Source organism: Nilaparvata lugens, unplaced genomic scaffold, assembly GCF_014356525.2.
Source record: "Nilaparvata lugens isolate BPH unplaced genomic scaffold, ASM1435652v1 scaffold51_1_2, whole genome shotgun sequence".
Lineage (NCBI taxonomy): Eukaryota > Metazoa > Arthropoda > Insecta > Hemiptera > Delphacidae > Nilaparvata > Nilaparvata lugens.
The window spans coordinates 43,310-60,001 of NW_024091084.1; the positions used below are offsets into that span (position 1 = coordinate 43,310).

General features: G+C 33.9%; 1 protein-coding gene across 1 annotated transcript; it reads right to left on the minus strand.

Annotated features, from left to right (window-relative positions):
* Positions 1 to 7,615: 7,615 nt before the first annotated feature.
* LOC120355910 (catenin delta-2-like) lies at positions 7,616 to 16,154 on the minus strand (the record flags this gene model as incomplete). Its single annotated transcript, XM_039444659.1, is given in 2 exon segments — positions 7,616 to 8,700; positions 16,062 to 16,154. Coding segments are annotated over 2 exon segments (300 nt in total), but the record flags the coding sequence as incomplete, so codon positions are not given.
* Positions 16,155 to 16,692: the final 538 nt, after the last annotated feature.

Genomic DNA, 16,692 nt, shown 5'->3' on the forward strand with positions numbered 1-16,692 from the left:
TTATTTTCCACAAAACATTGATGGAAATCATGGACCACAATGAGACTGAAAGTATCTCAGATTCGGCTGAAATTTGGTCATATCTCCTGAACTGTAAGGATTTTGCAAATATGATTCCAGATTCATGTTTCTCGCATCAAAAACCATGAGATCACGAAGTTTGAGCGATGTTTATTTTCCACAAAACATTGATGGAAATCATGGACCACAATGAGACTGAAAGTATCTCAGATTCGGCTGAAATTTGGTCATATCTCCTGAACGGTAAGGAAATTTGCAAATATGATTCCAGATTCGTGTTTCTCGCATCAAAGACCATAGGATCACGAAGTTTGAAAGAATTTTATTTTTCATGAAAAATTGATGGAAATCATGGACTAACCATCGTGGACCACACTGAGACAAAAAGGATCTCAGATTTGTCTGAAATTTAGTCATATCTCCTGAACGTTAAAGGAATTTTGCAAATATGATTCCAGATTCGTGTTTCTCGCATCAAAAAGTTTGACCTTATTTTTCAGGTCAAGCTCTCAAGGTACCAAATAATTCTGAGCCATTGGTTCAGAGGTTATAAAAATTCATGGAGAAATAATAAAAGTATCTCAGATTTGTCTGAAATTTGCACCATAGTAAGAGCTTGACCCGAGATATCTTTGGTTTTACTGAAAATAATCATAGACTGTACATCATTAGTTTTCAAGAATTCTGAACGAATGGTCGGATTTTGGTGCCAAACGATATTGAAGAGACAAACTCAGACATAAGATAAAAATGAGAAAATCGAAAGCCTTGGCATACCTATGCTCCTTGGTGCAAGGGACACGAATCTGCACTCAGATTTGTAAAATTCGCTACAGTTCAGAAGATATATGGCAATTTGAAAATTTTATTTTTATAATTCAATACAAGAGGTGCCAAATTTGGTCTCAACATTTTTCAGGTCAAGCTCTTCTATGTTGTAAATTTTAGCTAAATCTGAAATACTTGAGGTTTTTCTCCATGGATTTTTTCTAGCAAATCTGAACGAATAGTCTGATTTGCTTCTGCAGTATGAGGGTTGGCCACTAACGACAGGACGTGTTGAACTTGTGCTTAGAACATGCATGACGACACACATGTTCGTCATGCATTTTAAGTTATAAAGGCTTCGAAAAAAAACAGCAGTTTGGCAGCAGCTTCTAACATAAAATAAACATTCAATAACAATAGATAAACCATTGTAACACAAAATTTTGTTAACTTTCAACCATGATTAAATGGCATGAGAACCAATCAGAGAAGGGTTTTTTTGGAAAGAAGGCTTCTCTGATTGGTTCTAATGGAATTTAATCACGATTAAAATTGACACGCTTTTATGCAACCTGGTTGTAATGTTTTTAAAATTCAACTTTGGAAGAGCTATCACAGTCATCATGTAATCTTGTGATGTTGGACCAAAGGAAATACTAACAATACTTAGTCTTGTTTCAACTGAAACTGATTTACTCATTTCAAAATCATTATCGTCACATCATAGATAGCACAGGATGAAACCTAAAAAGAATATAAGAAGAATGAAATAATGGAAGTATCCCAGCACATATTTAATATTTTAAAATTATATATTACATTATTTCAATAAATTACATCATTATCTATACAAATTGTAAAATTAAAAAAGAAACAATCTATACATGGAAATTCTAAATATTATGCTCCAATTACACTGCATATTTTTGCTTATATACTATTCCTGATCTATTCAAGGAAATTACTAAACGAAAATTTATATTTACAACTAGCAAATTTTTATAAAATTGTACGGTACACCGATTATTCTTGAGTATTGACTTTTTACACAAGCAAATGTAATGAATTCATTTCAAAGATACAATGACAACATCTGTATTATCTCAACTTGGAAAAAATGAACTGTTGAGAGATAATGATAGGTCACAAACTATGACTAGTTTTCGCTTAAAAGTGTTACCCAAAGAAACGAAGGAAGTTGCTGTATGCACTTGCATTTCGATATAATAATTAGTTATCCCACAAAGACATAAACAGGTGGAAGAAAATCAGCTGATTATTATGGAAGCCAAATGAAATTGAACAACACAACCAGTGTCTGATGCCAGTCATCGAATAATACTAAACTTATTGCTTAATTTGCATTTGTTATTGTCACATGAGCTGTGGCGTGCTAGATGATATATAATTATCTAAATGGAAAACATTATGTAAACTTACAACAAAATATTACAACAGTATTACAAAACTTACTAATTCTACTTCCAAGAATAAAAAAGTAGCAATATACGATATTGTGAAGCTGATGGCATATAAATTTTAGGTGCTATAAAAAAGCAATTGAATTTGACAGTATGAGCTTTATCGACTTCAACATTTACGCTAATATAAAATTTACTGTACAAATTATTAAATAAATTCGAGATTATATTTTTATTCGAGGTTAATTATAACCTTTGATACATTTTTCAAGCGTTTACTGGATGTTGAATACTCTCGAAAGAATATTCAATTCAAGTGAATTCTCATGATTTTTCTAAAATTATAATTATCATTTAAATATCTTCGGAGATTTCAAATCTCCACTGTTGATAAATTGTTTGTCAATATAATGAAATGGTATTGTATCTAATCTAGTTCTTTTAAATTCAGATAATTACAGCGATATTTGACTAGATGCTTAAATATTCTATCCAAAACAAATGCAACCAAATAGCTCTTCTACGGTATGTAATTAGGAGTAAATCTTCAACTCACATCAACACTTGTTTAGTTTAGCTGTCCGACCATAATTGATATTCAAATGTGCGTTAGACAAAAGAATATATTACATCATTTCGTAGTTGACTAAAGTTGTTATATGTACAAAACGCTAGCAGAAACTATTAATCAATTTTCTGGAAGCAGATAAACTAATATCTGTGGGAGTAATGAAACCATCGGCTCCTATATATACGTACGAATAACTCAACACTATATTTTAATATCAATTTTGTTGATAAAAACCTTTTTACAAGAGAAAAATATCAAAGTTTAGGTTACCATTTACATAAACCTAACAATATAGTATCAACTATCTATTTATATAGTTATAAAAAACAAACCGTTGACGGACAGTTAAATGGTCAAGAGGGGGACATAAACTCTCGATTTACGAACAAGCACAAATTATGAAAAACATCAAATAGATTTTCCCTATTTAGTAATATTACACATATTCAAAAACTGTGAAGAACATTTATAAACAGACGTTTAGAGAGTACTGAGATTGTATTTGAGAAGCAGATCAATGTCCACATCTGCTTAATCTCACATCACTTCAAGTTACTGACAAAGGCAAAACTAAAACCCACATTTTTAAAATCAACTGAACTAAGTTTTTCATTAGGTGCGGCCACACAGAGATCCAAGATATAGGTACCCATGGCATCGCAGATCGCTCTCTGTGTGGCCGAGCCCTTAAAAACCACTCGTATATCGTAATCATAAATTGATCTAAAAGATAGTAACTGTTATTGACAAAATCTTGGCACAGTATCTAGAAGTTCAGGGGTGATATGATATGTATTTTAACTGCAGCTTGAATTAAGCAAGGTTTTTATAATACATATACAAATGCAGTTCTACCCAAAAATGAAAATAGGTCAGTATTACTTTCAGAGTAAAAGCTTTACTAGTATAGATGAATACCGAATCCAGTATTGAGCACAGTCTCTGCTTTCATTCACACGACTTAAACATGGAAACATTCTGGTTTGGTCGTATAGTTGATTTCTTCTTGAATGCATGTGGTTACAGAGAAATATAAATTAATAATTATCATTCGTTATAATTATATAAATTAATATAAAATAATTATTTTAATAAATATAATATACATATATAAATATAATTAATATAAATTAATAATTATCATTCGTTAGAATTGAATAAAAAAAGCTTATTGATTCAGAGCTAGATGATCACAAAAATGCTGTTCCTAATATCATTACATGGATTGGAATGTGAAAAGCTATACCATAGCTAAATAAACAACAAGTCAATAAATACAATTTAAAAAATCCAACAACCTGAATTGGTAATTGACGATCCACGCTGGTTTTTATTTAATCACGGATTACAATTTACTTTCAAGTGAAATCCCGCATTTCCGAAATCACTTTGCTACAATATTAATATTCTCTTCTTGAGATATTATCAGACCAGCTGTAATTTTAAGACATAAAATAACATTCTAATGAGTATTTCGATTAAATTAGAAAGATAAGAATAGGGTTTGGTATTAGCTTGTTCAATTTTGTCCTCTTACTGCGCATTATGAATTTTACAAGATTCATAATAATTTCTGACATTTTTCACTTCATGTTGACAAAGTACTTATTACATTGATAAATTAGGCTATCAAAGACTCTCAGTTAACATACAAATACTACAATTCAGAAAATTTGAATGACAAAATGGACATTTAAATCGAAAATTCCAACATTCAACAAATTCTAATCGAGATAGAAATCTCTTATTGTTTGACACGCTATTTTATATTCAAGTCCAAACCTTGGACTTCACGACGTTAAAACTACTTCTATACAGCCACGGATTAGAATTACATAAATTATCTTTCACACAATATATATACAATGAGTTCCTTAAACGTTTAACCCTAGTACCACCACGGAATTATTCAAGAAGCTGAACCAAACAAAAATAGTTCTTGAAAAATGCAAATTTTCCAATTCTAAACATTTATCATTTTTTGTGAACCGTCATTTTGTTTCTTAAGAACAAGTTACCATTTCACATAAGGTTGAGGAAAAAATGTTGATCAATTCTCGAAATAGAGTTCCCTAGAAAACAAAATGGCGGAATATGGGAAAACTAGATGAGAAATGGTATTATCAAGATTTTTGTTCGTTTCAGGTTATCGAATCATACTTTTCCGGGCGGTATACGAGTCCAAGATAAATAAGAAATTATTAAAATAATATTTAACAATGTAGGAACGACGATCAGAGTTTTTGTGCAAAATATCTGTTTGTGACTGAGACTTTATCCTTCAATCATCTAACCGCAGATTTTAAAACCAGCTCGTAAAACATTTCAAGATCTGGACGTTTACGTTACACCTTCAACATAGCATTCATAGCTCCAAACGTCTATAATGACAGCATCAACAACCAATATCGTTGAATGCAAATTCATACATTTCATAAGTGAAAGACACTTCTAGGATGGTAATTTCCTCAATTTCTCTTTTGATTCAAGAACCTCTTGTCAAATATTTATGTAACAGAATAAATATCTATTAATTGACCAACATATGACACGTATGACATTAAATACTCCTAAACATAGAAGAACTTGTTTCGTCTCATGAATATTTTAGAAACTGGAGTTAAATTTATGATTACCCCATAGCCTGTTTCATAACAAAGCTTAGCAAATATAGGAGAGCATTTGAAATAAACTTAACTCGACAAGACATACTTGAATATTCAAGTAGGTTTACTAAAAGTTCTGGAAGTTTCTGTTGTACTCAATACAATTGACAGTTACTTCTTCACTGGGAATTTTCCATGTGAAATGTAACACGTATTTAGAATTCTATAGCTTAGAAAGCTATATATCTAATCTAACAACATTAACAATAACTCAATTTTGCTGGCCCATGAGGAAAGAGTCAGCAGACCAAGAAACATGGATATCCATGGATAAACATGGATATCCATGGATAAACATGGATATCCATGGATAAACATGAATATCCATGGATAAAAATGGATATCCATGGATAACATGGATATAGTCTTGGGATATCACTCCATTAAAGTGATTAAGAGAATAATTAGTGAACTCTTGAGTGGTAGCTATAAATAATGTTATAATATTGAATTACAGGATATTGAAAGGATAATTATGGTGCTGCTATTAGAAAACTAGATTAAATTAATCCAACTTCCACATTTTACAGGGTGGTTCTAGAGAATGAAACATTTCAATAGCCTCGTTCACACCTTCAATTTCCGGATGCTGCTTATAATAATAAATTATTATCTGTTTCTTGTTTGGCTCCATATCTTCTCTATAAAGAGGCAAGGAATATTTATTCAACATCTTATAAATAAACGGATGTAGGATCTCTGTATTTTCATCAACATAATATAGCACTCGATGCAGCAATAAATGTCCTTACATTTTCCACGAGATGTGATTTCTGTCTTATTTGAAGACACATAAATAATTTCTGTAATTATTACAGTTGAAGGGGTTTTCTGCTTTGTGTGTATTTAAATGTCTGTCGAGATGAAAATATCACTAATATAAGTAGTGAATGAGTGGTAGATTCTATGAATACGAGGGTGAATCAAATTAAAACCTTAAGGGCCGGTTTCCGAGCTCGGGATCTACAAGTTCTGGACTTGGAGTCCAGGACTGAAATAAGCTCTCGGGTTTAAATCAACTTTCTGAGTCACGGGTTTATGTTCTAAACTCCTGGGTCTATTGAGCTCTCGACTTATTTGAGTCCAGGACTTTAAGGCAGTTAGCATGAGGGAAATTCTCAATATTTTGCTGTTGTATTGTTGGCATTAGGCCTATAGCAAAACAGCTGATTGCAGCGGGATAATTCAAATGCTCTCCAAACTGTTTTGTGAAAATATGTTTCGATTTCTTTGTATTGTGTAGATCTATAAATTCAAAGCAAACCTAACCTTTTGAAATATGAATAAAAAAATAAGCATTTCTTTTTACGTTATGCTATTATTATCATCATTGATTTTGGAATAAAAATTTTAGTATGTTTTGAAAAAAACTGGAATAATAATTTATTATTGTTATATTATTATTATGTTGAATATGCCTTTGATTAATAATATTCACATTGGGAGATGTGATGATGGCCATTCCAAGGCAATCCTTGTTTTATTTTCCTTGAACATTTCTAGGTTATGTCATACAGTCGTAAAATGAGGTTAGTTTTTACGCATATTTCTGATACAATTTTATTCCTAAATGAACTTGCAAGCTATAAATTATGAATTTAGATGGACTAATCCAAATAATTTAGATATTCCATGATATGTATTTGGCTTTTTATCTACTCCAAAACAATAACTGAATTGTGTTTGCTCAGTTAAGTCTAGAACTTGAATTTAAACCCTACCCCAGTCGAGGGTTTAAAATCACGCTGTTTCAAGTCCTGGACTTAACGATTTTTGATAAATCCTTGACTCGGGAAGAGGCGAGAATCTAATTCAAGTCCTGAACTTATAAGCGCTTCACTCAGAAAGCGAAATTATAAACTCCAGGGTCTAACATGTTCTCTAAACTCCAGAGTCTATTCAAGTCCTCAACTACATTAACGCTCTGACTCGGAAAGCCAATTTTCTGACTCCAGAGTTTAAAGCCAGTTAAAGTCTAGAACTTAGCTAAATCCCGAGCTCGGAAACCGGCCCTTAAGGTTTTCATTTGATTCACCCTCGTATTAAGACTGTTCAAAGGCTTAAAAAAAACTTTGCACTGGTGATACTTTTCAAAGTTTTTCGATTTGTAAACTATCAAGCTATCAGAATAAACAGGTTATCTCAGAAAAACATTAATTCCGATAACAACTTTTTGAAATATGAGCGCCTTGGTTAAAATTTTTGGGACAGATCATTTCAAATTCAGTAAGAGATAAATCCATCAACATAATACAACACTCGATGCAGCAATAAATGCTCAACTTTACAACAAACTCTAAGCTGTCACATTCTTCAACTAGTTCCAAAATGCCTGACTGAAAACCAGCATTTTTTATGGCAAATCTTTATCGTAGTCAATCAATTTTGCTGGCCCATAAGGAAAGAGTCAGCACATCACGAAACATAGATCTAGTCTTGGGATGCCACCTCACTTGAAGTGATCTAGAGAATTAGTGAACTCTCGATTGGTCGATCCTCAGAATATCGATATTATTCGATAAAAGGTCATTGCAATGTTAGAAATTATCTAAATTCCTAGTTGTGAAGATTTCTAAATAAATCTTAAGAGTTCTCAGTTTAAAAGCCTATTGAGACTTAAATATTACCCATTATGCAATTTCTCGAATAGAATGATAGACTACTTTCAAAATGTGAAGTTAGTAGAATATTTCTTTTCAGTTTCAGGGTGTTAAGTGTTTACCCTGACTAATATTACAAGCCTCATGAATAGATATTATTCTCAAAATTCTTAGTTGTAAAGATTTCTAAAGAAATCTGAAGAATTCTTAGTTTGAAAGCCTATTACTGAAATATTACCCATGAACAGAGTAATAGACTACTTTCAAAATGTAAAGTTAGTAGAATATTTCTTTCCAGTTTCAGAGTGTTTAGTGCTTAACCTAACTGATGATATTACAAGTCCCATGAACACAGCATGTTAAGTGCCTACCGAATAATATTACTCATAAACAGGTATAATACTTAGTTTGTTATGAAACAGGCTTAGAACGAGGGTGTTATTTGTTTAGACCCAGGAATCTCCCCCGGTAGGTGGGGCAGCAACATGGCCCACAACGAGGCCTTTAGGGGGGGCCTGTTGCTCCTCATAGCCTCCCCACACCCCCTGGCCTGCAGCTACCCCTCCTCCTTCAACTCCCCCCACCCCATCCATCTGCCTGTTCTTCTTCTTGTCCCTGTTGACTTGTGCGTAAAGTGGTTCTCCGGGTTTCACCTGTAACATCACAAACATAATAGTCAATTATTCTCAAATCAAATTTATTGCCAAACCAATAAACAATAGTCAATTCTCAACAAATCAAATCTAGTGCAAAATCAATCAGCGCACTTTTATGAACATTAAAACAAAATTCAATGGACTCAAATGAACATGGAGTTAACTTATTCAATGGACTAATGAAAACAAAATTCAATGGAAACATAATAATGACTTTTGGTCTTTGAAAATAGATTAATACACTCTAAAAGTCGGTATATAAATCAACAAATCAACTTTCTTGCCAAATCAATAAACAAACATCTATGAACAAAGAAATTCAATGAACTCTAGAAATAATAAATAAGTTATGGACTCTAAGGCTCAACTCACTCTCACGCAACTCAGGTCGAGAAGACCTGTCTTTTCAAATGGTGACAGTCGCGGAGACTAAAATCGACTGGTCTGAGTGTCGCCATTTGAAAACACAACATGCTCTCGACTAGAGTCGGGTCTCTTCTCGACCAGAGTCGCGTGAGTGTGAGTTGAGCCTAAAAATGAATTAATGAACTCCAAGGACCAAGCTGAATCAGGCTGCTCCCCGAATAGTGCAAAATGGAGATCCTAGGTTGGAACAGGATCAGGAAAATTTAGACGACGTTGAACATCCAAGTCTGGAGGAAATTATTGAGGCCACTAAGCTGCTAAGAAACAATAAAGCTCCCGGAACAGATGGAATTTCAGGTGAACTATGGAAGTATGGTGGCATGCAAATATACAGACGGCTTCACAAGCTTATTGAGCAGGTATGGCGTGAAGAACAGCTCCCAGATGAATGGAAGAAAAGTATTATTTGTCCCATTTACAAAAAGGGAGACAAAGTAGACTGCCGAAACTATAGAGGTATATATCTGTTGAACACAACATATAAAATATTCACCACAGCATTAAAAGCACGATTAGGGGTGTATGTGGAAAACATAATAGGAGAATACCAGGCAGGATTTAGGCCAAGTAGATCAACTACTGATCAATTATTCACCCTCCGACAGATTACAGAAAAATGCTGGGAAAACAATATAGATATATTCGCAATGTTTGTCGACTTCAGGCAGGCCTATGACAGCATCACAAGAGACAGGCTCTATACAATCATGATAGACTTCAACATTCCATCAAAGCTGGTGAGGCTAGTCAGAGCCACAATGGAGAATACGGTTGCCAAGTCAGAGTGGCTGGAGAGCTGACAGAATATTTCGAAACGAAGCATGGCCTAAAGCAAGGAGATGGAATTGCACCAATGCTCTTCAACTTGGAACTAGAGAATGCAATAAGGAGGACTTCAGTGGATAGGTGTGGAACACTGATGATGAAGTCAGTCCAAATACTAGGCTATGCAGATGATATTGGCATACTTGGTAGATCTATGATGGCTATGAAGAATGTAGCAATGGAGTTGGAGGAGGGTGCATCGGATGTTGGGCTGGAGATAAACACTGGAAAAACAAAAGTATTGCTCCAGAGTAGACAGCATCGGAATAGACTCGGACAACGTATGGAATGTGGAGGGAAAGCACTATGAAGTAGTTGACAATTTCACTTACCCAGGGAGTTGCATAACGGATACTAATGAGCAACTCAAAGAAGTTCAAAAACGTATCACTGCAGCCAACCGCACATTTTTCTCCCTTGTATGCATATTCAAAGCTAGGAATGTACACCGTGAATGCAAGATAAAACTATATAAAAGCATTATAAGAACAGTGGTGTGTTACGGAAGTGAGACATGGACAATGACAGCCAGAACAGCAGACCTGTTGAATGTATTTGAGAGAAAGATGCTGCGAAGAATATATGGACCGGTGTGTGAGGCAGGACAGTGGCGTATCCGTACTAATGCAGAGTTGCAACACTCTACAGAGAACCCCCACTATCGGCCCACATAAGATTGATGCGGCTCCGGTAAGCAGGACATTTGCAACGGATGCCAGATATACGAGGTATTCGTGGCACAGCCTGGAGGAAGGAGACCTGTTGGAAGACCAAGAGAGCGATGGGAGGATAGAGTGGCAAAGGACGCTAGGGAAATGCTACGTTTGAGGAGATGGAAAGGTGCAGCAATTGATAGAGATGGCTGGAGGCAAAGTTTAATTGAGGCCAAAGCCCGATTTGGGCTGTAGCGCCATTGGAGAGAGAAGGACCAAGCTACATGAAGCGTTTTTCAGTTTCAGGCGTTTGTAGTTCAATTCCAGATTTGTATTACGTTTACCAAATTCGGAATCAAAATTACAATATTCTACATCTATCTACATTTTTGCGATAAACCGCATAGTTTTTCCGTAAAAAATAAAATATCTCGAAAAATGTATTTTTTTATTATGGACTTTTTGCTATTTCTCGAATATTCAAGTAATTAGCCGACTTAGAGGAAAAGGCTCCCAATAAACGTTGTAGGCCGTTTCTTGCTGAATCCAATGATATATATAGATTGGGGGTTACGATCATAGATGCGGTGGTGGAGGTGGATAAGTAGCACTGTTACGCTGCGGCGCGGTCCTCCCCCATGATTAATGCGCGTAATGGCCTGTCTATCGCATCGCTCCTACTAGTCTATGCATTCAAATTATGTATTTCAAGAACGCTATCTTATGTATTTTCGGTCGCTGAACACGATTTTTCAACTCTCAAGCCTTAATAATTGATAATTCTCATCATAATATACAAATTATGGTCAAAATTACAAACTTCATCCCATTATCATTATTTATGATTACATTGTAATGATGAACCATCCTGTTAGGAATCCTATATGTGTTTCTCAGTCGATAAAAAACTGATATTCCATTAAGAGAGAATAATTATTCGATTTAGTTCAATGATCACTTTTGAATTGCGAAAGTCAAGTAATGGAGTAAGTTAAACAAATAATATAGGCTACCCCATATAGAGCACCGTGTAACAGGAGTAAAATATTTTCTTAATATAAATTTACAGTTGAATCACAAATAATGCCAAGTACTCTCATGTGATATGACTAAATATTTGATTACAAAGGAAATACAACTCTAAAGCTGCCTTTACACCAAAGTTATTAAGGAGATGTTAATATAACTTAATCTTTATAGATACTATTAGATTGAACATAACTTATCATACATATGGTGGACATATGTGTTTGCAAAGTTCCGTTCAATCTAATAGAATCTATAAAGATTTAGTTATTAACATTTTGTTACTAACTTTGGTGTAAACGCAGCTTTATCAACTGATTTCTGTAACTTATATCTACGAATAGATACTTTTCATCTGGCTGAGTTTGACTGATTGTCTTGGGGTGGTACTTGAATGAAAGTGGAATGAGAGATATCTTTGTTGAATTTGAAATATTTGGAGAGAATACTGTTGGAAATCTATTGAGGGGAGATCAGTATAATTAAGGTGTGAGAGCAAGCAATCAATTCAATGAAACAACTACAAGGACTCATGAACGGTTCAAATATCAGAGATTGTAAAAGTATATTTGAAAGAAGTCAGGAGCTATTTGTGGAGTTTCATTAGAATCAAAATCAATGACTACTTGAAATTTATGACTGATTATTGTAACATAGTTTGAATTATATTAAATTGTATTCATGCTCATAAGGAAGGACTCTGGTATTGCACATAGAAACTGTACGAGAAAAGATCCCATACTTTTTTCATTCAATCACACAAACTATGTTATAAAGTCTGTGTTATATCTAGAAAATATAAAAAAAAAATACACATAGAAATAGAAAATAATTTCCAATAAGGAAACATTAACTCTATACAGTCAATATACATTGACTCTCTGAAAATTTAATAAATGTGACAACCGATCATGCTTTGGAGCAAACCCTTATTCGATCATCCAAAACAGTGATTGGAATAGCTAGTTCTTCAAAGGCTTTCCTAAAATGGCTGCTACTATATAAATAAATCTTCCATCAAAGATATTCCGTTCAAGTATGTTGACATCATTATGGATATCACTGGAGATTGTGAAGAAAGTCAGCTAATGAAGTAAAACAAGAATAATGAGAGATGAGAATGATTTCCAGAAGCATAATCTTCTCAAGAGAACATAACATTTTTCTTCAAGACTCTGATGGACAATAGAATCTGCATAATGTTATCAATGGTCTGGAAGCAATTGAAGAATGTGTGATTCTCTTTTGAACGTATAGAAAGAAATAGTTATTCGGTCTCCAACGATTTTTATCTGAACATAGTTGTGACAAATTGTAAAAGTGTATTCGCACCTATAAAAAGAAACAGAGTTCTTTCATTCTCCACGATGCAATCAAATAAAAATCCTAGTCTTAGTTAATTCTAGAACAAAAAGATCTGATCTCTGTATTTTAACTAGGTAGCTGTTTAAAGATAATTCAGCATTGAAGTTTTAGTGCAGCATGCATTTCTACAATAACCGCAATCTCTGTCAACATCTGATGGATATTTGAAAAAAAACTCTTAATCTCACTTGGCCCATGAAATTCTAAGTGGAAGTAGTTGTGGATTTGACTAAATCCCTAAATATCGTTGACAAATTCGCATAATGATGACATGGCTCTCCTGAATTCAACTCCTACTTCACTTTTCAAAACTTCAATACGCTGCAAGATTATGGAAACTTTGTGATGAGAAGGTTATGAAAATTCTCAATAAAGATGGAGTGATAAAGGTGGACATAGCTTTTCATGTCTATGGTCTAAAATCAAACAAAGGTAGTGAACATATTAGAAGCAGCAGAGTAAAAAAATTACTTCAATAATAATTATGCTCTCCAAACCATCGAGACTTGATTTCTAAATCTGTGGCAGAGATTTATTAATGTGACATCCAAGAATCTATAAAGGCATAATCCATACGTTAGCAACGTGCAGGAATACATACATTCATTCATTCATTTGTGGATAAAATTACAAATCATATAATTAGAGAATCAGTTGATAAAGCTGCGTTTACAACCAAAGTTATTAACAAAATGTTAATAACTAATCTTTATAGATTCTATTAGATTGAACGGAACTTGGCAAACACATATGTCCACCATATGTATGATAAGTTATGTTCAATCTAATAGTATCTATAAAGATTAAGTTATATTAACATCTCCTTGATAACTTTGGTGTAAAGGCAGCTTTAGAGTTGTATTTCCTTTGTAATCAAATATTTAGTCATATCACATGAGAGTACTTGGCATTATTTGTGATTCAACTGTAAATTTATATTAAGAAAATATTTTACTCCTGTTACACGGTGCTCTATATGGGGTAGCCTATATTATTTGTTTAACTTACTCCATTACTTGACTTCGCAATTCAAAAGTGATCATTGAACTAAATCGAATAATTATTCTCTCTTAATGGAATATCAGTTTTTTATCGACTGAGAAACACATATAGGATTCCTAACAGGATGGTTTATCATTACAATGTAATCATAAATAATGATAATGGGATGAAGTTTGTAATTTTGACCATAATTAGTATTATTATGATGAGAATTATCAATTATTAAGGCTTGAGAGTTGAAAAATCGTGTTCAGCGACCGAAAATACATAAGATAGCGTTCTTGAAATACATAATTTGAATGCATAGACTAGTAGGAGCGATGCGATAGACAGGCCATTACGCGCATTAATCATGGGGGAGGACCGCGCCGCAGCGTAACAGTGCTACTTATCCCCCTCCCACCACCGCATCTATGATCGTAACCCCCAATCTATATATATCATTGGATTCAGCAAGAAACGGCCTACAACGTTTATTGGGAGCCTTTTCCTCTAAGTCGGCTAATTACTTGAATATTCGAGAAATAGCAAAAAGTCCATAATAAAAAAATACATTTTTCGAGATATTTTATTTTTTTACGGAAAAACTATGCGGTTTATCGCAAAAATGTATAGGACCACATTGAAAGCCAGTTATGTGTACATGATATTGAGAAAAAATTAAAAGCTGTACTATGAATAGTAACTGCAGGACAGGCGATTTTATAAACGCGCGTTTTTTACAACTTACCCCCCTCCCCCCCAAGCTGTCGACCACCCTGGGACGTGACGACATCGAGTTTCATATACACTAAAGACCCCCTAACAATAATCCGAAGTCAAATTCTCTGCCTCTCTACATTTTCACATGATTTGGGTTTTGGTTATAGGTTAAAATCGGCAATGGAAGTTTCAGCGATCGGACCGACTTTTAGAGCCAAGCCACATGAAGCGGTTTTGCACTGGCGGCGGACGAGTCGGCAGGGCAAGGAGCTCTGCGATTGGCTGATTATCAGCCAATTATTGATTGGGTTGGCGTTCGGGAATCTTGCAAGACGGATAAGGCGAGCGAAGCAAGCCTGCCGGCTAGACCAGATGTACAGAGTGGCCCATAAGTCAGTCGACAAATATGCATTTAATGAAATAATACACAACAAAATGGAATATATGTCTAATTGTAGTTGAAATGTTGTATTTGAGGTTTATTTAACCAAAGCAATATGCTCATGTGCATGAGCATGGAGCATAAGGTTTTGCTCATGAGCATTATGATTTATGAACTTTATTGTTGCTCATGAAAAAATGTCATCTCTATAATAATCTTCAGCATAATCTTATAATATCAATAGCCTTCTTATAATCATCTACACTCTCATCTTCTTAAATGCCTATTTTCTATTTTGTGATGGGTATCTTTTGTATTTATTCTTTTGTAGGAATAATGGTGATATAGATCATGGTTGAATCTAAAAAGTGTTTTATAGTTCTCAAATATTGGTTGTGATCGTATCTGGTATAGTTTTCTCTTCCTCATACGAATTCGTTGAGCCATTTTACTATGAGCAAAAGGTGAAAAGCTGCTCTAGACTAGACTCACCTTTTTTAAAGCATTTGCTTCAAAAGTTCAGCAAATGCTCTAGTTTATTCATACAATTTTGAATATAAGCTTTTACTTTTTAGCAAATGCTCAAACAATTTTTTTGATGAGCATGAGCAAAAGGTTTTGCTCACGTTTATTCATAGAAATGAAGCAAATGCTTCATATTTTAGCAAATAATAAGCAAATGCTCAACTTTATTCATATGGCCCATTAATTTGTAATACATTTCACCTACGATTAAATGTTTAGTAGCTGATATTGAGGTTTTAAAAAATACAGTTCAAATAACACCATTTCCAGTTTGTTGAATTGAGTAGAAAAGGATTTTTGGCTCTCTTTACTGAAATTAGCAAGCACCACAAATGAGGGTTGCCACTTTTCAATTACATTGACTGCAATATCCGGTGAAATAATTTTCAACTGTAAGCAAGACTTGGAGAATCGACACATAATGATTTATTGAATGAAATAAGTGGACTCACGGGAGCAGGGGGGAAGATCCTGACCCCTCCTGGTGGAGGAGCATGTGTTCCATCTGGATAAGACATGTCAGCCATTGGAATACCACCGTCCTCCTAAAATCAAAACAACATTTCAATTCTGTATAATATACTTATTGAATACACAAATATTAATACGATGTAACCACTTTTTTAGATTGTGGTTGACAACATATTAACTTGTGTACTCATACGAAAAGATACCACAACACTCACAATAAAACTGGAGTATAGAAATCTATATTAATAATTTGAATATTATTGATCATAATTTAATAACATTGAGACACGCGCTCGTACGCTTGTGTTCTTAATTCAACATTGAAGACAATGAAATATTTTTTCAATTCAATTCAAGACCCTCCTTATAAAACTGTTATATAAACTCAATATGTATGATAAAAAATTTCTACAGATGTAAATTACTGAGATATTGCAATTATTCAAATGCTAATGAATTAATAATTATTATTAAACAAATATCCGAATTAAATGCTGTAAATCACCCCGATGTATGACTCTTGTTTAATCAACATTCAATGCACGGTTTTCACACCGCCATAACACAAACTACTACCATAGAGGGAAGATATCATAAGAAAATATCCCATGG